Source organism: Herpailurus yagouaroundi, unplaced genomic scaffold (assembly GCF_014898765.1).
Source record: "Herpailurus yagouaroundi ecotype Mexico unplaced genomic scaffold, PumYag 164, whole genome shotgun sequence".
Classification (NCBI taxonomy): domain Eukaryota; kingdom Metazoa; phylum Chordata; class Mammalia; order Carnivora; family Felidae; genus Herpailurus; species Herpailurus yagouaroundi.
The window spans coordinates 9,396,930-9,422,193 of NW_024412405.1; the positions used below are offsets into that span (position 1 = coordinate 9,396,930).

The 25,264-nt window shown below is 39.7% G+C and overlaps 1 protein-coding gene across 4 annotated transcripts in view; it reads right to left on the reverse strand.

The window, feature by feature from the left end:
- Nucleotides 1-25,264, reverse strand: part of BIVM (basic, immunoglobulin-like variable motif containing) — an 87,505-nt gene that overhangs the window by 31,377 nt on the left and 30,864 nt on the right. For 2 of the 4 annotated variants that reach the window (XM_040487106.1, XM_040487105.1), the window contains exons 7-10: nucleotides 16,103-16,235; nucleotides 14,654-14,740; nucleotides 12,349-12,445; nucleotides 9,815-11,478 (exon numbers count right to left, since the gene is read on the reverse strand). In XM_040487106.1, the coding sequence (XP_040343040.1) occupies nucleotides 11,185-11,478; nucleotides 12,349-12,445; nucleotides 14,654-14,740; nucleotides 16,103-16,235 (611 nt within the window). In that variant the 3' untranslated portion in view covers nucleotides 9,815-11,184. Of the gene's footprint in view, nucleotides 1-884; nucleotides 1,061-6,681; nucleotides 7,208-9,814; nucleotides 11,479-12,348; nucleotides 12,446-14,653; nucleotides 14,741-16,102; nucleotides 16,236-25,264 lie in introns of those variants that run through there. The other 2 variants (XM_040487107.1, XM_040487104.1) reach the window with 2 other exon arrangements.

Below are 25,264 nucleotides of genomic sequence, written 5' to 3' on the forward strand. Positions count from 1 at the left end.
GGAAGGAAGGAAGGAAGGAAGGAAGGAAGGAAGGAAGGAAGGAAGGAAGGAAGGAGAAACTCATTATCATTGTTTTATATCCTGGCTAATTTCCTTCCTCAATAATCCACTTTAATCACACCTGACACCACACAAAATCACCTATTCCTAACATCCCATCAGTCTTTAAACACTGGGGACCCACGATCTCAGATTCAGAGCATTTCCCCAACAGGTTCTCTGTAGCGCTCAGCAGCATAGCTGAAACATGCATAGGACAGCTACAAAGATACTCTAGAAGGAAAAATCCCAAGTGTAAGAATTTTAGTAGTTTTATTAAAAGTTGAATTTTATCATTGCACCCAGGAAGTACTCTCACAAATAATCCTTTTTTAAAAGAAGAAGTATTGGGAAGCCTGGGTTGGCTCAGTCACTTAAGTCTCCAACTTCAGCTCAGGTCATGATCTCATGGCTTGTGAGTTTGAGCCCCACATCAGGCTCTGTGCTGACAGCTCAGAGCCTGGAGCCTGCTTCAGATTCTGTGTCTCCCTCTCTCTCTCTGCCCCTACCCTGCTCATGCTCTGTCTCTCAAAAGTAAACATTTAAAAAAAAATTCTTTTAATAAAAAATAAAGAGAAAATTAAAATTATACATGAACTTTTTTAAATGTTTATTTATTCTGAGAGACAGCGAGCATGCGTTCATGCACAAGTAAGGGAGGGGCAGAGAGAGGACCCCAAGCAGGCTCTAGGCTAACACAAGGGCCCAATCTCACAACTGCGAGGTCATGACTTGAGCTGAAATCAAGAATCAGAACCCAACTGACTGAGCCACCCAGGTGCCCCGAACTTTTCTTTCTAAGAATGCAGAAAGAAAAAAAAAAAAAAAAAACAGATGACTCTTACCAAAGTCTGTTTCTTCAACAGTGGAGCATCCCCATCAAACACAAAAATAGGACGAATTCGAAAAAATAAGAGTTTGCAGAGCCGATGAAACAAAGTGAGAAGATGAGCATTTTCTATCGAGTTCCCATGGCGATCCCGGACTCCTCTTAGTGCCTGGTTCAACCAAATGCTAATATCTGGTAGAATTGTTAAAGGAAAGATTTTGGACTGTCTTCCTTCACCCCCACAATTTCAACTTCCCAATAACCGATATCATCTAAACATCGAAACTAAGCACTCATCACAATACATTTGAAATTGGAGAATGTTTAGCCCTGATGGAATCTACCTAAAATCAGTTAATTTTATTTGAACCCTTACTACTGTTCACATACTGAATTTTAAAATCTTACATCAATAGATGTGTCCTTTTAGAAAATCTAATTGCAAATAATTGCTTCTTTAAAGAAAACTAATAATCTCTACAGAATTTTCATAAATTAGCACAACTCTTTTGGAGAACAATTTGGCAATTCGTAGCAAAAAAATGTAAAAACTTGCATTCTATTTTACTACTTCTTCCAGACATTAGTCCTCAGAAAATCATCATAGACTTACAATAAGAGTTACTTTCATGAATGTTTACAGTAATGAAAACATGAAAAACAATGTAAAAGGTTTCCAACAGATCTTTAAACTAAATTATGATATACTGATTTGCTGAAATACCAAAGAGCCCTCAAAACTGGAAGCTACAGAAGCATATATAGTGATAAGAAAGACAATCACAAAATATTAAAGGAGACAGAACAGGTCACAAAACTCCGGGATGCATAATTACATTTTATAATATACAGGATACGTTAAATATAAAAAAACTAGAAGTTCAGGCACCAAAATATTAACAATAGTTATCTCTTTTGCAATTACAAGTAACTTACATCTTCTTGGAGTTTGCTTATATTTAACCTTTGTAAAAACTGCTTCTTACCAAATTACTTCCTACGTGTCCGCACGACAGAGGGATGCAGCACGGCAGGTCCTCCCCTCCCCATCTCCTTGCCAGCTCCTCTAATTCTCCACTCAAGCCTGGCTTCAGCAGTGCTCTCCCTCAGGCCCTCTCCCCTCCTCCTGCTGCACAGGCTGCCTAGGCCACCTCAGCACCCCCACACCACACCCTCTCCCTATGTGAGCTCTGTCCTGACCCTCAGACTAGATGGCCTAGATGACACCTCTACCTGATGCCTCACAGATGTTCCCAACTTCACATGATCAAAACTAGACACAGGTCTTTTCTACCAGGCTGCTTACGTCCCCATTACAGTGAAACCTGTTCACTGGAGTCAGATCACTGAATGTCATCCCCTACACTCCCCTCATCCAAACACTACCAGATCCTATCAATTCCACCTTTCAGCCCGTCTTGAAGGTAGACCCTTCCTGCCTCCAGGGTCTTCTCACATGCCCCTTCTTCTGCCTGAATTTCTCTCTCTTAGCCTAGTTATCTCCAACTCATAGGTCCCGGTCTATGCATCACTTCCTCAGCCCAGACAAAGACCTCCACTTATGTGCTCCTATTCAAAACGTATTGCTTATTATGTGGCAGAAAACCCACTGAGGATATAGCACTGAACAAAACAAGGGGTTTGCCCTTGTAGAGTTGACAATGTAGTGAAGGGAAAAACCAAACCATGGGCTCCATGCCTTGTCTAGACCATGTTTTTGTGCACTGCTCCCCTTTCACATGACATATAGGAGTCAACAAATACTTGCTATTAAATGAGCTGAACAGTCAAGCATTTAAATGAATGTATATTACCTAATTTATAACTGTAAAACAAATTAGGCCAATCAACAATTAACTTAATAAATACTATGAAAAAAATAGTGGAAAGCAAGCTATTATTATATTCATTCCTATATTTGAGTGCTACTATGTGCCAGGCTTATCTAAGATCCCAAGATCTTGAGATAGAACAGTAAACATAGCCCTGAACAAAACAGATATGGTATCCATCTCCAAGAAATTTGCACTCCAATGGGGAAGATGAACAATAAAATAGAAGAAAAATGAATAGATACATATTATATATTATAGATATACTATAATACATATAGATAGAATACAAAAAAAAGCAAATAGAGCAGAGTAAAAGGACAAGGGGAGCGGGGATCAGTAGCTCTTTACTTAGAGAAAGCCTATGTGAAGAAATAGTGGAGCCCTGAATGAACAAGAGGAACAGTGAGATAAGAGGGACAGCAAATGTGAACGCCCTAAGAGAGAAGCATGCTTCCACTGAAGGACAATGTGGCAAGGTCTGAGCCAAAGGAGCAACAGAGTTGATGTGCATGTGCAGCCACCGGAATGTGACTTAAAGATCACCCCAGTGGACGAGTGAGGAATAAACTAATTATAACATCCCTAGTAAAAGCACACAGCAATGGTAGAGACAAGAAGTGGCAGGATAAAGGATCTACCTTGGAAGTAGGATTTGGTGTTGACTTAGTTCTATACTGTATTGGATAAAATATTTCTGCCTGGCTTGTTTCTGGTTGCTACACTGTTGGACAGTATTAAGTTTCTACTTAAACCATTATTTTGAATGTTATGATCAATGAGAAAACCTAATTTCAGATCAGTGGCTCTCAACTCTGGATATGGCTCTCAACTCTTCAAACTGGATAGGAAACTTGTAATTCATAGATTACTGAACATAGATATGCCTAAAATTCTAAATCAAAGATACTGAGTTTTTTTTTTTTTTTTAATTAACCTTAAGTGGTCTCAGCTAGGGTTGAAAGCTCCAGCTTGAAATTACTTTTTAAAATTATATAAAATAAGGCATTCTGAAAATATTTGCATATTTTGACTTGCCTAATTTCAATAAGTTTATTTAAAAAAAAAGGAGCATTGGGCGCCTGGGTGGCGCAGTCGGTTAAGCGTCCGACTTCAGCCAGGTCACGATCTCGCGGTCCGTGAGTTCGAGCCCCGCATCGGGCTCTGGGCTGATGGCTCAGAGCCTGGAGCCTGTTTCCGATTCTGTGTCTCCCTCTCTCTCTGCTCCTCCCCCGTTCATGCTCTGTCTCTCTCTGTCCCAAAAATAAATAAACGTTGAAAAAAAAATATTAAAAAATAAATAAATAAATAAATAAATAAATAAAAGGAGCATTAAATTCATCCCGGGCTGGAAAAAAGTTAAATCCGCAGCAAAGCCAGAATCACTTCATAGATAAGACCCAAACGACCAAAAACATTTTGAAACAAAAGATAAATTAGTTTAGTTCTATTGTTAGGTGATTTAAAATTTAATCTCCATTAGTATGTATAGCCTAAAGAGAGTATAATATTTTCCTAACAGAGTTAAATGCAGTTTACAAATGTTAAGGTCCACAAGAGTCAAAAGTTAAACCGTTAATTATTATTGGATGCATTTAGATTATATAAATAAACAAGGCATTCATCCACAGATGGTTAAAAAAATGTATTTTAAGGATCCAAGAGTAAATTATGAACATAATGTGTCATGGAAAATTTCTTCATTAACATAGAAGACATAAATATTGGAATATAGGTCAGATATTTGAATTCGAATTCCCATGAAAATGTTACAAAGCTGGAAAGAGCCCAAATGTCCATCGATGGATGAATGGATAAAGAAGATGTGGTGTATATATATATATATATATATATATATATATACACACACACATACAATGGAGTATTACTCAGCAATCAAAAAGAATGAAATCTTGCCATTTGCAACTGCATGGATGAAACTAGAGGGTATTAATGCAAGCGAAATTAGTCAGAGAAAGACAAAAATCATATGACTTCACTCATATGAGGACTTTAAGATATAAAACAGATGAACATAAGGAAAGGGAAGCAAAAATAATATAAAAACAGGGAGGGGTACAAAACATAAGAGACTCTTAAATATGGAGAACAAACAGAGGGCTCCCAAAGGGGACATGGGGGGGGGGGGGGGGGACAAAAGGGATAAAGGGCATCAAGGAATCTACTCCTGAAATCATTGTTGCACTATATGCTAACTAACTTGAATGCAAATTAAAAAATAAATAAATAAATAAAAAGAAAATGAAACAAAGCAAAATCAACTATAGGACAGCAGTCAAATATTCTTTTTACATATATATATTTTTTTTTATTTTTTTTAATTTTTATTTTTTATTTACATATATATATATTATACACACACACATATATATACATATATATGTATATATATGTGTGTGTGTATTATATATATGTATACACACACACACATATATAAGCTTGTATTTATAACTGGAGGATCATTGATAGTCCTCTTTAAATGGTTTGTCTTTCAGACAAACTTAATAACCTCATGAAAATTATTTCATGTCCCAAAAGAGCTCCCGAGTCATCTAAAACACAGGTCACCTGAATTCTAAATTAAATGCTTTACCTTCCTTACTTTGATTTTCCCAGAAAATCAGAATGCTGAACTTCATGCGTCAGCTCAGTGATTTTACGAATCATCAATTCTTCATAGAAGCTGCCACATAAAATGCCTAAGTCTTTGCTGAAGTTTGAAGGGTTCCTGTCACCGAAAACTACTTTCCTTCCCATAGAGTTCTATGAAGAAAATCTTTAGAAAGCAGTGAAGAACCACTAGAGGGCAGCAACAGCGCGTTGCTTTAAAACAACAGACTCTCCCTTTCCCGATACAAGGTATCCTTCAAAAACTTTTAAGCAAGGCAAAACTCATTACGGGTGTATTTCAAGATTACTCACACTGCAGAAAATATAATCATCATCTTACTTTATTTGAAAAACTATCAGTGTCACATCGTGTACAAATTGTCTCCACACTAAATGACAGCTCCTCACTCAGTGGCCCCTTCTGCAGGACTCCCACATACTCTTAAACTGCATTTACCGCCGACAGCAAGTATTTGCAGGACTCTTGTCCTCCTAGATTACAGCTCCTGTGCCCACCTAGGGACCGGCACAAGGTACCACCAGCTTCCAGAACAGCCACTCAAAGGTGAAGGAGGAGGAGGGAGAGAAGGATGCTTAACTTATAAAAAGACCAAAACTTCAGAAACAGCATTCACAGGTTTTGATAAAGCAGAAAAACACTTAATTTCAAAGACACACACAAAACCAGCCAGACATATGCACAAACGACAATCTTTTAAAAGCCTATCATAAAGGCCGGGAGGTTTAAAAAAAAAAAAAAAGGCCACTGTGTACCTTTTGAAATCTTTTCACTGTTGTACTACATGAATTCCCTCGTCCAAAACTCATAATAAAAAATTGTAAAAGTTACTTTTGAAAAAGAAAAAAAGGTCAAACACCTGTCCACACTATCCTTGTTCTAATACGCGTAAGTGGAGCAGTGGAGCAGGACTCAGGACCCGCGAGCAACACTACCGGTAGGAAGTCCGCCTCATTTAACTCCACGCTGACCTCCCAGGCCGACCGATGCTTTTAACCTTTACAATATTAACTAAGCTTTCACTTAAATAACCCCTTTACTCCTCATACCAACCCCGCGTGCAGATACTATTACTACCTCCACTTTGCAGACGAGAAGAGGAAAGCACTGCCCCTAAGTAATAAAACCAGAGGACTGCAGCCCAGCGTGGCACTCCTGCAAAGCGGGGGAAAGCAGACACTTGAAGAAAAAACGTCGCGAAGGAGATGCCACTGCTACCCCGCGGGAGACCGTCGCCCTGCCAACACCGCGCTGGGCCCAAAAAAGGGAGCCGGGAGTAACTGCCTGACGCGGGTCCCTGCACCCGAGAACCGACGATGCGTTAAGGATACCCACGGCGAGGATCTTCCCTTCCAGCGTCTCCGGGCTCACTTGCCGCCCGGAGCACTCCAGCAGCTTCCAGAGCCCCTGGACCCCCATGAGGCCTCCAGCGACACTCGGCGGCGGGGTCGCGGGAGACCTTCTATTCCGATCCTACCACAGCCTGCACCACCGCAGGGGCCCGGGCGGGGCTCCCCCTGCTCCCACCCAGGGAAGATGGAAAATAATACAGGGTTTCCAGGGAAAACCGGCACCGGCGAAAACGGCACTTCCTGGCGGCTGACACTGCCTCACGGAAGAAAGGCGGGAGCCCAGAGAATGGCCGGCGTCAGGGAGGCGCCAGTCCTCCTCTCTCCTAAGGTTTGGCCCCAATGTGTGCCCTCTTAGCGGAAGAGCAGTGAGGGGACTACGCAGACCAAACAGCCAGGGGGTCCCCCAACACCGACTGTCCCGTAGAGTTAACGCGTAAACCCACACAAAATGGGTTGGGCGGACGGGTCTCCGCTTCCATTTAATTGCTGCTCCGGACGGAAGTCCCGCCTCACAGCCGTACGTATAGTCGCTGAGCCTTTTCCTTCCGGAAGCGAGGGGGCGGTGCAGCCTCCGTGTTTGCGTCCTGTCATTCCCGAGCTTGCTCCACGCTGGCATTCTGTCGCAGCCAGATGTTGGAACTGTGCGCTGAGGTCATTGATTTCCATGTGGTTTTTCCGTACCATCCCCCCCCCCCCACCGGCCGCCACTTCTGCAAACTCTTAATACCAACTTTAGGACAAAACTATCAAAAATTGGTTTTTAGCAAAACTACTTCCCAAAATGTTGTTTTTTTGTTTTGTTTTGTTTTGTTTTGTTTTGCATTTCCTCCATGTGTGGAATAATCCCCACAAATTGTTCCTACTTGTATTTTACAGAGGTTAATATAATTGCCTATTCTATTTTTGTTCCCCCCTCTCCCCACCTGCAACGTAGATTATAAACTTATTGAAACCAAGAATTATTTTGTTGACTGTTAGAGCCCCACTCCCAACACTTAGGGATTCCATAAATACCCCCTAAATGACCTCTGTCGGCCTCTAATCTAAAGCTCTCCAGTACATCTTGCACCCCCTGAAAGAGAATTTCCCCGCAAGCCTGGCAGCCTTTGGTCCAAATCCTGAGTGAGCCACACAATAGCCCTGTGTTTGTGGGCTGAGTTGTGTGCACCTCTAAAATTTGGATGTTAAAGCCCTAAACCCCAGCCAGCACCTCAGAATGTGACTCTATTTGGAGATGGGGCCTTTTAAAGGTGACTAAGTTAAAATGAGGTTGTGAGGGTAAACCTAATCCAATCTGACTGGCGTCCTTATCAGAGGAAATTTGGGGCACACAGAGAGAGACACCAGGGATGTGCACACACTGGGGAGGCCCATGTGAGGACACAGCTAGGAGGTGGCCATCTGCAAGCCAAAGAGAAAGGCTCAGGAAAAACCAAACCTGTCAACACCTTGATCTTGGACTTCCAGCCTCCAGAACTGTGAGAAAATAAATGTGTTATTTAAGCCACCCAGTCTGTATGGTAGAAGACACCATATGATCCTAAGCTAGTTTCTTCACCAATGAGAGTCTGAATAAAGTGGAGATGCCACCTCCCTGGGGTCGTTCTGAGGTCAGTGATTTAATATGAAACACCTAAGGGGTCATAGTGCTCAAATTATTTTGTTGAGGGGGGCCTGGGTAGCTCAGTCGGTTAAGTGTCCAACTCGATCCTGGCTCAGGTCATGATCTCATAGTTCCTGAAATGGACCCAGCCCGGGACCCACGTGGAGCCTGCTGGGGTTCTCTCTCCCTCTCTCTCACCACTCCTCCCCCACTCATGCATGTGCACGCACGCTCTCTCTCAAAACAAATAAACTTAAAAAAAGAATTTAAAATAAAATTAGTGTGTTAAATTAATGATTGAAGGAGAATATGCTACGGGTAAAACTAATCTACAAACTGTGATGGCTCACAGAGCAACTTGCCTGAGCTCTGTTAGGTGTCTGGGAAAAGGAAAATTTGGAAGTGTTTTTGCTGCTGCACCAGCTTGGCCTAAAGATGGGACACAGTAGTAGGGAAAGGAACAGTTTCAGGATTTGATCTAAATGAACATTTTTTATGCCTAAGAGCTGAGTAAAAACAAATAGCCAATGAAGGCATTTGAGTATTAGAAGTGCTTTTAAAACCAGAGCAACATTTCTTGAGTACAAAATATTCTTTTGAAGGAACAGGAACTAAGGGGTGTATATTTGACTTACAGTGAATTGGTTCCTTTAGATGCTGCTTAAAGGGCTCACTATCAACATTCTGAGCAGTAAAATACACATCTTTTGGAGAAATGATAGCAAGGACTATCTACAAATCACTGTTCTAAACACTGTACGTGCATTAACTTATTTATTCTTCAAAACAATTTGTAAAATACATGATATTATCCCCATATTACCAATGAGGAAATAAACACAGAAATATTCATCTTAACTTCCCCTACGTGATACAGCTAGCAAGTAGAGCCAGTATTTGAGCCTTCAGTGCTTCTATGGAGACTCCTAGGAAGAGATGACCAATAAATCAAATAGGACAGGAGTGTTACTAATCTTGAAAGAGAAGTGTACAGTAACTTCCATATAGTTTTTGGAAAATTAGTCTCTGTAAACCCTACTATGCTCTTAATAACTGCCAAACTTGTATATCAAGTTATTAAGTAATCCTATATATCAAGACTTTTCTAAAATTATTTATGGCCAATAGGCAATCTGTATAAACTCATCCTCTTTTCCTAGGTGTCACTGTATTCTCCATGTGGCATTTGTCTCCTTTCCTCTTGATTCCTCCTATCTACCTCTTCTCTTAAATATTTCATTAAACTCTATGAAACTGCTGATATTCAACCATGTTTGACCTACAAAAATGACAACTTTGTTTGGTCCAAGCTTATATAATTAAATTTTCTACTTCCTATTATGTAGTCTTACAGGAATCTAAAATTATAGTCATAACGTATATTGTTTCATTGATTATAAAAATCAGATATAAGATGGTTTCTTATACTACTTAGGCGGAAATGTCACGGGCTTCAAACCGAATTCCAAGGGTACTCCCTATGTAAAAGAAAGGTTCACAATATTCACATTATTAAAAGTAGAAAACAAAACTTTATTTGATGAAAACTTCTTAAAAGTTCCAGTGTGAAGTAACAAAATCAACAACCTACAAATCTCTCAGTCCTTTGCATTTCACGCAAAATATTCTCTTCAGAAAAATGACCATTTCACAATATATATCCCTGTCTGTAGGCTAGGCATGTCTGAGTGGATAAATGGATATAAAATTCAAAAGAGAAGAAAATGAAAATATTTTAAAAATAAAAATCTGAACCCTCTCCTTGAGGTGTATTGCAATATGGTTACCAACATATTCAGCACCTTGTAAGAATCAAGTTACTGATTTATGAACAGCCCCTGAAATGAAAGAACATGTCACAGGCTGACAGCAGAAGAAAAATTGACATCAACTAGAGAGGAGCTGAAATACATGAAATCCACTCTTTCTGAACTATTTAACACTCACTACAAACAGCTAATTGTATGACTTAAAAAAGGAAGCAGCTCAGAGTTGGGAATATGGATATTTGTCCTCTGAGTGGCAATGGCATTCCTAATGCATCTTTAACGCTGTAAACAACATAGGACTCCACACTCAGGAACCAGTCAAATATTGGAAGATCTCATTTCACAGATTACCTTGGATATAGAAACTTTGAATTCCACTTTTCTTTTATTCTATCCCAAAACAAGGTTCACTGTAGACAGAAGTCTTTCAAGGCCTGAAGATCTTGTCAATGTTGGATGGTAACATACCAAGTCAAGAAAGCCAAGAATATCCCGAATCAATGCACCAATAGAAAAGATCAGTTTCTTGAGTCTTTGCTTTGCCTCTTTATTGAGGATCCTGAAAAAGTTAGTCAGGAAACAAATGAGGCAGGCAAGATGCTGCTTGCAAGTAAAAGAATTCTAGACTCACTAAATAATTTTAAATGAGCTTTAACCATGAGAGAAAGCTAGAAATCAACAGCCCCAATTTTCTTTAAAAGGGCAGATGGTACCTTTTATCTTGAGTTTAGGAATAAAACTATCTGCAACAAATGTATGGCGATCGAGTTATAAGAAACCACTTCATGCTTAAGTATTTCAAATCATGATGCTATTAAGTGAATTTGTGTTTGATTTGTTTATATGTAATTTTATTGGATTTTGTGAAATTGTCCATAATGTTTATATACTCTTTTAAAGGACAATAATCTGTGCTTACCTGCTTCTATATCTGAAATCACCCATCATAATCATATACAAGCTTATTTACTGGAGAACTACAAGGTTATATTTTGTACCACAAGCTCTGTTCCTATTTAGTGTAGACTTAATAAAACCTTCTACTGTCTTAATGCAGTCTTGTATAGAGCAGTCATGTGTATAACACAAGTTGTTCAATACCCAACATGGTCAGTCATTCCCATCATAATCACTGTAACCCTGGTAACCACTGTTCCTTCTCTCATGGATACTGGACATCTTTTTCCATGCCGAGTCCTGATGGAAACTAGCACTGAAAGACCGGCCCAGGCGCCCATGCTGCTTCTTGGAGATATTATCTTCACTCTCAGATTTAGCTATTCCCTGGGCATGTGTTGGAGGGTGTGATTCTTGTCTAATGGTTCCAAATGGAAAGTTCCAAAGGCCAAATCGTTGCCAATTAAGTCTCTGGAATGCTATGATGCAATGCAAATTTCCCCCAACCTGAGAAGAAAAAAAAAAAAAAAAAAGGTTGGGTTAAGAAAGTGAAAGGAAATTAATTATACTAATAATGTGGGTTCCTATGAATTGCCTTATTTTTCCCCCTTCACCTGCCTCAAAACAGCACTTAGCCTTTTCAGATATCATCAGATCACCTTATCCTGCATCATTCTTGACCAGCTGCCTTTACAAAAATATAACAATGCCCACAGGAGCCAAAACAAGCCCCCCCACCACCCATATGACTCTCCACTGGTCACACACCCTGCTGCTTCCCCATCTGCCCAATCCAAACACCAAGATCATTCCTCTTCCTGTCTCCTATATGTTCTTGATGTTAGTAGGACCATATCAGTGGAATGTCAACTCAATCCACAGAATCTACTTTCACTGAGAACCTCCCCAAGCCTCCTTGTTTGTACACATGACTCTGCTTCATGGCCACAGTTCATTTGGCTCAGAAGTGAACACCTGACCCAAGCTGGGCCAAAACTATGGGACTGAGCCTGGGCAGGCCACTCTCAGCCTATCTAGACTACTCACCTGAAAGGGAGACATAAGTTGAAGTTCTTAATCTTCAGAAAGTAAATATTCAGACAGATAAGAACAACATGTAACTCCCAGAAGAATGAGACAGAGAAGCTACTTGGCCCCTGCCACCATTCTTTTACCAGGTACCAGACCCTTCTGATTCCGGGCTATCCTCCTTGTGCTTTCATTCTAAAGATACCCCTCTTTCCTGAACATAATTTTCACTCTTCTATCTGAGATAATCTGAACTGGATTTCTGTTATTTACAACCTAAGGAGTACTGAGTAAAACAGTGCCTTTTGTCGGCTTGGGAAATATCTTCAGATACAATGGTGTTCTTACCTTCTTTGTTTTTCGATACTGCAGCCCCCTCTCTAAGTGTCGGATATCTAGATATTCTGGATTTTGAGTGTTGAGATCAGTAACAATATCTGCCCACCTATAGTGAAAAAGGAAGGATAAAGCACACTTTTCTCTAAGTACAAAATACCACTGTAATGGAACTTTTCACATGAGCAATTTGCTACAATATTACCATAACGATAATTCTTTCATAACAAGATTGTTCCACATCCTAAGCCCTAATTCTTTTTTTATGACAAGTCTGCTTAACCAACTATTGCCAAGATTCTCAGTTCAAAAAATGGCTACTTTCATTATGAAATACATATTTATCAACCCGTTAAATGACATCCTGCAGGCTAGAGTAGAAACAGCCCATATTTCCGTTTCAATTAGAGTCGAGTTTTCAAAAGATTTCAAAGTTAACATGTGTTTATTCACAGATAACATGATTGATTGTATAGAAAACACAAAGCAATTACAAATTACTTTGGATAATAAAACTATTACTGGAATTGTGAGTCTGATAAAAATGCAAGATTCAAGGCCTATGTAGAAAAATAGATTGCATTTTTGTACACCACCAGAAACTAATTCAGAAGTGAAATTTTTTAAAGGAAGGTGCCAAGAGGTACAAACTTCCAGTTATAGGATAAATAAGTACTAGGGATGTAATATACAACATGGTGATTATAGTGAACACTGCTGTGTGACATACAGGGAAGTTGTTAAGAGAGTAGATCCTAAGAGTGCTCGTCACAAGGAGAATTCTTTCGTTAACCTACTGTAGTCATCATTTCACAATATATGTAAATCAAACCATCATGCTCTACACCATTAACTTATATAGCGATATGTGTCAATTACGTCTCAATAAAACTGGAAAACAGACAAATTTTTTATTGCAAATGGTATCGATTTGCAATACCATCAAAAAACATAACAAACTTATAGATCTGTACAGCATAATGGCTACAGTTAATAATACCGTATGGTACACTTGAAACTTGCTGAGAGAGCAGATCTTAAGTGTTCTCACCACATATAGGCAGAAAAGGTAACTATGTGAGCTGATATGTTAATTGACACTTGGTTGTGGCAACCATTTCACAAAATGTAGATCAAATCAGCACACGGTACACTTTAAATATATACATTGTACTTGTGTATTACAACTCAATAAAGCCAGGAAAATAAAAAAAAAATAAGTAAAAAAAAAATAAAATAACAATATCAAATATTGGAGAAGATATGAAGAAAAGCTCCATACATTGCCTGTAGGAGTATAAAATGGCATAACCCCACTGGAGAACTTTCTCCCAGCTTCTTAAATACACAGCTATCCTATAATCAGCAACCCCAATCCTAGATACCTATCCAAGAGGAAGAAAACATATAAACATGTCCTCCAAAAACTTGCACAATAAAATGTGGCAGATCCATACAGCAGAAAATTATTTGGCCATATCAAGGAATGAAGTTCTGGTCTATGCCACAACACAGATGAACACTGAAAACATTACTCTAAGTGAAAAAAGATACAAAAGTCCACATATTGTATGATTCCATTTATAGGAAATGTCCATATCAGGCAAATGCACAGAGATAGAAAGTAGATCAGTGTTGCCAGGGAGTGAGGGGAGGGGGCTGGGGAGTGACTACTAATGGGTATGGGGTTTTAGTTCCTAGAATTAGATCGTGGTGGTTGATGCTCAACTCTGAATATACTAAAATCCACTGAATTGTATACATTTTTAAAAGGGTGAACCTTATGGTATGTGAATTTTATCTCAGTGAAGCTGTTACCTAGAAATTTTCTAACGATATAAACATTAGCGTTCCTAATAGCTTTACCCACATAAGACCAAACTCAAAATAATCCAAATGGTCATCAACAGAAAAATGGATAAAAAATCGTGGTACACTTACACTAGTTAATACCACTCAGCAGTAAAATAAAAAAAAAAAAAATCATGATATGCATGACAAAATAGATGAATCTCACAAGGTTACTTAAATGATAGAAGCCAGATAAGAAAGAATATTTTATGACTCCATTTACATGAATTTCAAGAACATGCAAAGCAACCCATCATGACAGAGCAGAGGCTGTCTATGGGGACTGACAGGAAAGGAGAATGAGGGTACTTTCAATACAATGAAAATGTTCCATATCTTGATTGCAGTGATGATTACACAGGTATATTCATTTATCAAACTCCACCTAATTATACAATTAAGATCTGTGCATTTCACTATATGTAAATCTTACCTAAATTAAAGAGAATAAGGGAAGTTAACATACTTTTTACAGTGAATAGCAGGATGTTTTCTACTTGATTCTCCAATTAAGATCCAATACTCTACTTCTTGTGGTGAGAAGGGACCCCTGCTAAATATAAAACAGATTACAAGTAGGCTTAATAAAGGTCATTCACTCCCTTGAAAATATTGCTTCCACTATGTTAATAAAAAATATACTAAAGTTATTCAAAGATGACATTCATTAATACTAGAATAGATAATTGGAGTTTAAGCTTGAACAAACTTCTTAAGACCATTAAAGACAAAGCATAAATAAAACTTAGGTCTTGATCTCAATTATAAAATCTAGGGATAAAAAAAAAAAGAAAAAAAATGAAATATACCACCTCTTAGAATCTAAAAAAAAGAGAAAAAATCCTAGCATCCTACAAGCATTCTTCAGCTACTCCTCTCCTTTCACTGTGCATTTAGAAGTTTTCAAAAGGCATCCTAAAAATGAAACCCTAAAGTCAGATGCCTAAATCCCACTCCGGGAAATTCAAGTAGATCTAGAGGGATTTGCACAGTTGTAAAGGCATCTCAGGTGATGCTTAGGTACAGACAGAGGTGAGGAACTCTCCCCTAATGGGTACAAAGTTGGACTACCTACTTTTTCATGTTTTATGTTTGATAGATGTCTGGAGTAAGGTGAAGCCTCAGGATGAAACCATAGAAGAAACAATATACCTCACCTCCAGAGAGATGAATAAAACATTTTAGGATTCGGAGAGATCAAGTACTTTCCCTCTTGTTCCTCATTCACAAAACTATAATGTCCAGCTTCCTGGTTCTCCCAGATCTCAGGATACTGCCCCAGCATCCCCCAACCCCACAGTGCCTTGAGAGGGACTCATGCTTGCATGGCCTCCAGCCTCAAAGAACCCATCCTATCCCCAGATGAGGAAGCCATGTTCTCCCTGCCTGACCTTCAGCCTTCACCAAAAGAAGAGAGCTGCCCTCTCCTCCTCCTCAATGACCAATGCTACCCACCCAGGACAACACTGATAAATTCCACATTTTTCACTAGGAGGAAAGAAGATACTTCTTAATGTGCTCAGTTGGGACAGCTTTTTGACACAAGATCCCCTAACTCATTTTCCATGTGAACAATGGATGAAAACACAGTGACATAATACGTGAAGTCCTTTGCAATCATTTTGTAATAAAGGTAAAAGTGGTTTTTCAGATGTCTTTCATTGCACGAGTCTGAACAACAGCATCTAAGTGAATAATGTAAAAGCCCAATTAACCAAATGCAATTCTGCAAAAGAACTAGCTAAATATTTAGAGCATAGTCTAACTTGATGCAAATGAAAGAAATCATCAAGGCTTCCAATTTCTGAGTGACTAAATATTTCCTAAATGCTTTCTTTTTTTGGTGAGTTACCCACATAAAATATGGAAATGCTTCTCTCAGTGAGTTATCCACATAAAATATGGAAATCCTTACCTGAATGCTTTATTAGCTTTAACAGGGGTTGCTTCGAAGCCAATTGGACAAAAATAATGATTTTGGCAATGATAGATATAAGCCAGTGATTCATCTTTCAATCCATGAGTTAACTTCGACAAGGCCCCAGAAGCTACACAAAACAAAAGCAAACAAACTGAGGAACCATAAAGCACTGTGGACGCTTTACACAAATGACTAGCTAAGGACTGAAGGGAAGACATGACTTGGAAGACACTGACATTGCTGGGGGAAAAGGAGAAGATTTATAGATACACAAAAATATGAATAAATGTAGTTTCAGTTTTACCCTTTTGACTGAAATTCAGATAAACTGAATAGGAAACTTAAGACCTGAAATACATCCTTGCTTACCAAAATCTTCTAATAACACCTACTTGTCTACAGAATTTAATTACCACATAAAACCTAACACCTAGTGTGTACAACAATGGTCTCAACTTTTCTGTTTGTGCACATCTGTCACGGGAAATTTCTGAATCAACATGCCCATGAGAAGCATTTTTGTTTATGGATACTATAGTACTAATAGGACTTTATAGAAGACATACAAAAGGTAGGAATTTTGAAATTAAATTAAAATACTGACAATATAGGGGTGCCTGGGTGGCTCAGTTGGTTACGTGTCTGACTTCAGCTCAGGTCATGATCTCATGGTTTATGGGTTCGACCCCCCCCCACCATCAGGCTCTGTGCAGACAGCTCAGAGCCTGCAGTCTGCTTTGGATTCTGTGTCTCCCTCTCTCTCTGCCCCTCCCCCACTCACGCTCACCTGCTCTCTCTGTCTCTTTCAAAGATGAACAAACTTTAAAAAAAGTGTTTTTTTTTTTAAATAATGACATTCTATTATGTTCTTCTCATTCCACAGTGGTCATCTCACACAGCCCCAATAATGTATAAGTCCCCAGTTTGAAGAGCACTGATGTTGATGGGTAGATAGTACACAGACTCCAAAAATGCAGACTTTCCCCGCTAATACACACTTTAATGTTTCTACAAAAGTTACCCAGACAGGAAGGACAGGTTTCTCAAGCCAAGTAATGAGATAAGAACATCTTTCGGACAGGCTGGTCATACCACAGACTCCTTCTTTTATATTTCCCACAGCTATATTAGTTGTGAAGTGATTTCAAAAGTAGTATCATTGGGGCGCCTGGGTGGCGCAGTCGGTTAAGCGTCCGACTTCAGCCAGGTCACGATCTCGCGGTCCGTGAGTTCGAGCCCCGCGTCAGGCTCTGGGCTGATGGCTCAGAGCCTGGAGCCTGTTTCCGATTCTGTGTCTCCCTCTCACTCTGCCCCTCCCCCGTTCATGCTCTGTCTCTCTCTGTCCCAAAAATAAATAAACGTTGAAGAAAAAAAAGAAAAAAAAAAAAGTAGTATCATAAGCAGTAAGTTTTTACCAGCACTCAATATTTAAAGCCATTGACTGAGGTCTCATTAACATGCATCTCCCGGAAGAAACTAAATTATTCATGAACAAATAGCCCATTAAAACTGGAAAGCCTAAAAATAGGTGAAGTAGATGAAAGCTTGCAATTTGTGGTTTCTCTAATTGACTTTCTGGCCACTGAGATGGTTGGAGACCACTAAAAACAGCAGGTCAATAGCTATAGCACAGCTAAGAAGGCAGGACCCCACCCTACCCCTGTAGATACACACGATTTGTGGGCTCCATGGAGACAATAACATTTCTGGCTTAAATTCTTTCTCCAAGGCTTCATGTAGGTCTTTCCCATAGATTTTACTTCATGGCCAGAAGCACCAGAACGTACCTGTATGGCAAGGTGATCTTTTCCACTAAAATCTCTATTGCATAATGACAAATGATAAATCTTTCTGCAGCTTTTGGTTGACCTCCCCTGACAATTTAAAAACTGACACCCAAGGGCAGCTCTAAATGAAGAACCATCAGAACTAAAATTCAGAAGAGGGTCAGTATGTCACTTCCTTCATTACACATGGGTTCTAGGATAGTGAGCAAACATAAATGTATGCATTTAGTCTCCTAACAGATTCAATAATTACAAAAGATGGTGACACACATAGTTGGTTTAGAAATAACTCTTCAAACCTTTCTTAAAATTGTGAAAATGCCCCATAAAAAATTTTCCGAAATGACTAAAAGTTTTAATGAAAAGAATTTTTATTTTAGCTTCTTAATGGCTATCTTTAAGTATTTCACATTATCCTTCTTTAAGTCGAATGTAACACAAAACACCTGTGAATAGTAATGAGTCTAATTTCCTAGAATATATTCAGGATTTCAGAAGCAAATGAGATAACTAAGAAAATTTGCTCTCATTAACCTTCACATCTTTTTGTCCACTGTAAACACTCTTTGACCATGTCCTCATTTTCTAGAAGACATGAGGTGATTTTTCTTCTGTAGCATAATGGTTATGGGCTTAGTGCTAGCCAGGGATGTTTCTGCTCCTTACCGCAAGGTTCTGATTGAGTTAGAGCAGGGATTAGCAAGCTTTTTCTTAAAGGGCCAGAGAGTAAATATTTGAGGTTTGTGGGTCATGAGCACTACTCATACCACTCAACTCTGCCATTGTAGCATGGAAACAGCCATAGGCAATGTGTAAGCAAATGGATATGGCTGTGTTCCAATCAAACTTTATTTACAAAAAGGACTGTAGTTTGATGACCTCTAATTTAGATCAGTAATTTTCAGACTTTTTTCCATATGGAACCCTGGTGCAAGGAATGTTGACATGGCATACTAGCGCATAAAAAAAGCCAAAAGCAAATTGCTGTGGCCAAAAGGAGGTAGGGAATCTAGATCCCAAGTTCTCCCCCGACCCTGCACCAAGGCACCACCATAGAATTCCCATGGCTCACCTGAGCACAATCTGAAAATCACCATATTTCCTATCAATGGAAGACCCAGCTCTTGAAAAAGAGGTTGGATGATGCCTCTTTAGAAAGACCACAGCAATAGTTCTCAAGCTTGACACACAGGACTTCTTAAACACCTGATGGCTGGTACCCAACCCCAGAGTGTCTGAGCCAGCAGGTCTGGAGCGGGGACCAAGAATTAGTATGTCTAACAAGTTGCACAGGTGATGCTGATGTTGGCATTCTGAGAACTGGCCTAGAGTTAAAGGAAAATTTCATTTAATTCAATTCAGTAAGCAATTTCTGAGCACCTACTAAGTATACCAGGAACCGCAGGCAAACAAAAGGCAAGTGATACACAGCACCTGAAGCTGCCCTCAGAGGGAAGATAAAACAAGTAACCTTAATATAGAGTGGGATAAGACAGAGCCACAGAAAAGGGTTGTAATTCAAAGGAGGAAGAGCACATCAGGTTTGAAGAATCAAGAAAGGGAACATTCAAGACAGAACTTCACCAAGTGGTAGGATTTCAGCAATCCGGACAGAGGAACGGGCATGAGGAAAAAACAAAGTCATTACAGGGGAGGGATGTAATTAGGGAACAGCAAGTCGTCTACTTTAGAATCTAGGGTGTGATAGCATAGCAAGGCCTACCGTACAGCACCCCAAGAATTTCAGGACAAGGTCAGAAAAATGTCACCCTCTGAAATAAAAAGACAGTAAATGCAGTATTTACTACATTGAGGTAGTCATCTGAAGACGTAACTTCCAGTCAGGAGAAGACATATCAATGTATTACTGATGGAAACTAAATTCAGAACGATGTTCAGCCTAGACCAGAGAATTTCTAAAAAAATCTGACACTTAAGTAACAAAGCAATCACTTCCAAGTGCAGGACCATGATCTGTATGGCACACAGAAGAAGAAAAGAACTAGGAGAAGCAGCTGGCCAGCTGAACGGTGAGGAGATTTCCTGAGCTGCAGACAAGAGAATTCCGGTGCCTTGGTTTATTATATCTCTCACTGTAAGTTAATATATAAACAGTCTGGTTTTTTTTCGTTTCTTTAGCGTGAATTTGTTCTATACAGGTTGATTGATCATCTATAGGAAAACTGTAGAGAAGTCTAGAAGAATACATCAGAATGTATTTTACACGTTGAAAGACAAGAACCAGGGGGTGCCTGGGTGGCTCAGTCGGTTAAGCGTCCATCTTCAGCTCAGGTCATGATCTCACGGTTTGTGAGTTTGAGTCCCAATTCAGGCTCTCTGCCATCAGCACAGAGCCTGCTTTGGAACCTCTGTCCCCCTCCCCCCTTTCCCCTTCCCCCACTTATGTACACAGGTGCATGCTCTCTCTTGCACTCTCTCAAAGAAACATTTAAAAAAATCCTCCATTCCTTAAAAAATAAATAAAAACAAGAACCAGATTCTTTAACCCAGCACATAATATCATCCTACAAGACTCTTCCTCCCTTGACATCTTTTAAATACAACTGGTTCAGGGGCACCTGGGTGGCTCAGTCAGTTAAGCATCCGACTTCAGCTCAGGTCCGGATCTCACAGCTTGTGGCTTCAAGCCCTGCATCCAGCTCTGTGCTGACAGCTCAGAGCCTGGAGCCTGCTTCAGATTCTGTGTCTCCCTCTCTCTGCACCTCCCCTGCTCAGGCTGTGTCTCTGTCTCTGTCTTTCTCTCTCTGAGAAACAAACATTTAAAACATTTAAAAAATAATAAATAAATAGATAAATACAACTGGTTCATGTAGGACAGCAGTGAAAGGCCAGTCTGCATTGGCTTTGAGTGATGCTAACAATTTTATGCTTTAAGCAAGCACTAGAGAGCTCCTAAAATAGAAGGATCTATTACCACTACTCTTTGAAAAGATCTACCTGCCACAGTGTCTAATAAGAATTGGAGAAACCAGTGGATGAGGAGAGCAGAATATTAATGCATCATCCAGCCGAGATGTGCGAAGGTTCTGTAGTAAGCTCATAGCAGTGGCCACGGTGAGAGTATTTGTGAGTAATATCGGGATAGGGCAGAGGTAGCTATTCTCTGTTACACAAAATTAATGAGTTATGACACATACCAGAATAAAGATGGCATACATGAACATTAGTATAACTGTTAAGCTAGCTGATTTTTAAAAATTAATCAAGGGGCGCCTGGGTGGCTCAGTCGATTAAGCGTCCGACTCTAGATTTTGGCTCAGGTCATGATCTCACGGTTTGTGAGTTCAAGCCCCATATCAGGCTCTGAACTGACAGCTCAGGGCCTGCTTGGGATTCTCAGTCTCTCCCTCTCTCTCTCTCTCTTTTCCCTTCCCCTCTGCATGCTCTCTCTCTCAAAATAAACTTACAAAATAAGATGAATCGAGATTTGCCAGGCATCAATGTTGGTAGCTAAGTGAACCAAGAGTTTTAAGGTATCTGAAGAATAATAATAGTAATATAATGGTAAAACTGAACCACTAGTTTGAACTAGTTGCTGACAACTTACTCAGAGTTTTATTATGAGTAATTACATCTCTGAAAAAAAAATACTTCCCTTCATATCAACAGTTAAATCTGCTAATTGTATCAAAATCCCTGTATTTTGTTTTTAGTCCATGAGTGAGCTCAGTTTCCACTGACTGAGGGACCTCTGGAAATGAGCAGGTCAGCAAACACTGGGGAGTTACAAAGTTGAAGAAACCTAGAACCCAGGAAAACAGGCCTAACAGTCCTTACAGGGTAACTTAAACAAAAAGAGAATATACATTTCAAAGTATTTTTCAAGTGAACAGCAACCGGTGACAATGGTTTTCACTACTGAACAAATGAGACTACTCAGTCCACTGAGACAAATGAGAAAAGCCAATTTTAGAACTCTTTCTTCCACAAAGAGGGAGAACAGAAAGGTCTTCTGCTTGACACAGGTATCGCCCCTCCCTCTGACTACAATCAGAAGTTCTAGGGCGGCATGAGCGAGGTCACAGGGCACCACATATGGACTCAAAGGGCTACCGAAGGCAGTCCTTGCGGTCAAGGAGCTGGACAGACACGTTAAAAAGATGAAACGTAAGGCTGCATATGCCAAATGGCCAATGACAAATGCAAATAACCAGTCCTATAGCAATTAAGAAGTGGCACCTTAAGTGGCAGGGAAAGCTTCAGCAATATAGCAGGGTTTGTGCAGGATAACTGATTGTTGAGAAGGAAGACCAGAAAATTCCACGGTGGGAAGCGGATCAATTATCCTTCAGGAAATACACACAGAAAAAGAAATAGGGAGGCACCCGAGTGGCTCAGTCAGTTGAGCATCCAACTCTTGATTTCAGCTCAGGTCATGATCTCATGGTTTGTGAGATTAGTCCTGCGATGTTAGCATAGAGCCTGCTTAGGATTCTCTCTCTCTCTACCTTTCTCTCTCTCAAAATAAATAAATAAACTTTATTTTAAAAAAAGAAAAAGAGGGGTGCCTGGGTGGCTCAGTCAGTTAAGCGTCAATTCTTGATATTGGCTCAGGTCATGATACCACAGTTCATGGGATCGAGCCCCATAATGGGCTCTGCACTGACAGTGTGGAGCCTGCTTGGGATTCTCTCTCTCCCTCTCTCTCTGCCCCTCCCTTGCTTGCCCCTTCTCTCTCTCTCTCTCTCAAAATGAATAAATAAACATTAAAAAATTTTTAATAAAAAATTAAAAAAAGAAAAAGAAATAGGAGTCGAGTATCGTGATAGGGAACATGAAAATAGAAATAAAACCGTGAAAATATATTATTAAAATTCATTTGAAGAAATGGCAGCAATCCTACTCCCCATGCCAAGAAAAAGGGGTTGGGTCAGGGGAATAGGTGAATAGGTAGTTTATAACACTCCTCAGTGAAAAAGACTTCGTGTACGTTGGAGGAAGTTTAAACATACGGGTAAAAATGTCTGTAGATACAATGAGAAAAAATGAAATATGGCCTTTTGTAGCAACGTGGATGGAACTGGAGAGTGTGATGCTAAGTGAAAAAAGCCATACAGAGAAAGACAGATACCATATGGTTTCACTCTTATGTGGATCCTGAGAAACTTAACAGGAACCCATGGGGGAGGGGAAGGAAAAGAAAAAAAAAAGAGGTTAGAGTGGGAGAGCCAAAGCATAAGAGACTGTTAAAAACTGTAAAAACTGAGAACAAACTGAGGGTTGATGGGGGGTGGGAGGGAGGAGAGGATGGGTGATGGGTATTGAGGAGGGCACCTTTTGGGATGAGCACTGGGTGTTGTATGGAAACCAATTTGACAATAAATTTCATATATTAAAAAAAAAAAAAATGTCTGTAGAGCCCAGTGCCACACAGCCTAGATTATTAGGGGCGCTGGTTAATCTACACATCGAATCATTAAATTAAAAAAGTCATAAAGAACCCAAGAAATAAAATAAATAAAATAAATAAAATACAAACCCTCAAAAATCTGCAAATGAGAGTTTCTAATAAAAGTATGGCATAAAATCTTAAAGGTGGACAGGACATTTGGACAAAAATTGCTTAAAATTCCAGAAGAGTGGTTCCTAAACCAACTGTCTCCGGGGCCCTATTAGTATTTTCTTACATTCCATTAATAAATAACGACGTTTCTTAATTTGGGAATTTGATTAAATTTACATAACTGACGTTTCTGCTATACTCAGATTTTCTTTGACATCATATTCTTTCTGATATCACATTTCTTTCATATTATAATTCCTCTGAGTCTTCATGATTCCCTTGATTTACTTTAATTTTATTGACCTTTCTCTGCATAGAACCTGCCTCTCGACCTAGATGCTTGCTGATATTCATACAACAAAAATCTACAAACTTCTCTGATGAAATCCTCTTCTGATCCATAGGCAATAAGCAAGAAAAGAAATCCTGAGTCTCAGGCTGGTGTCTCCCGGGCCCCTCCTCATAATGCAGTCTTGGGACACCACCCTGAGAACTGTGTTATGGTATTTTTCCATTGTCTCAGACACATATGTGTGACATCCTCTCCATCAATTATTCCTTTATTTATAGAAAAGGTCTGCCAATCGCTGCTCTAGGTTAATGATTCACAGTGCGGACACATCCAAGTGGTTACACAAGACCTCTTGGGGCACAGAAACAAAATACTAGAACATTTACTTCTGTTTGTTGTCATACTTAGAAAAACTAAGTTCTACCAATATCTACTCTATGGATTGAGCATGCATGTCGCAAAAGGCCACATGTCACACACGTGCAGTCCCCAGAGAAGAGTCAGAGTCCCACAGAAGAGGTGCTGGCTTACATCAGTAATTACTGCTTAATGAACAGAATCATTATTATTCTTTGTAATAACGAGAAAATGACTGTTCAAATCTTTTGGGCCAGAAAACGATTCTACTTATTTTGCGAAAATAAACGTAAAGGTCTTAGGGCCAAATTATCCATTTTCTTTCACAAAAAGTCAAATGTCCCAAACCCATTTATTTGATGACAATGACACTCCAGTAACACTGATGTCAATTACAGTCATCATGGCAGATGCTTTTTAAAAAAAAAAAAAATTTATTTTTTCGGGGCGCCTCGGGCAGCTCAGTTGGTTAAGAATTCGACTCTTGGGGCGCCTGGGTGGCGCAGTCAGTTAAGCGTCCGACTTCAGCCAGGTCACGATCTCGCGATCAGTGAGTTCGAGCCCCGTGTCGGGCTCTGGGCTGATGGCTCAGAGCCTGGAGCCTGTTTCCGATTCTGTGTCTCCCTCTCTCTCTGCCCCTCCCCCGTTCATGCTCTGTCTCTCTCTGTCCCAAAAATAAATAAATGTTGAAAAAAAAATTTTTGAAAAAAAAAAAAGAATTCGACTCTTGATTTTGGCTCAGGTCACAGTTTCACAGTTGCATGAGTTTGAGCCCCACATCGGGCTCTGCGCACTGACCACGCGGGGCCTGCTTGGGATTCTCCCTCTCTCCCTCTCTCTCTGCCCCTTCCCTACTCGTGCTTTCTCTGTCTCTCTCTAAATAAATAAATAAACTTAAAAAAAAAAAAACATTTACTTATTTATTTTTAAGGGAGAGAGAGAGAGAGAGAGCACTCAAGCGGGGGAGGGTGGAGAGAGAGGAGGACAGAGGATCCAAGCAGGCTCCTGCTGACAGCAGAGAGCCTGATGCAGAACAAAGCTCAAACTTGTGAACCCTGAGATCATTGACCTGAGCTGAAGTTGGATGCTTAATCGACTGAGCCACCCAGGTGCCCCTGACAGATACTTTTCTTTTTTTTTTTTTTTTTAATTTAAAATTTTTTTTTCAACGTTTTTTATTTATTTTTGGGACAGAG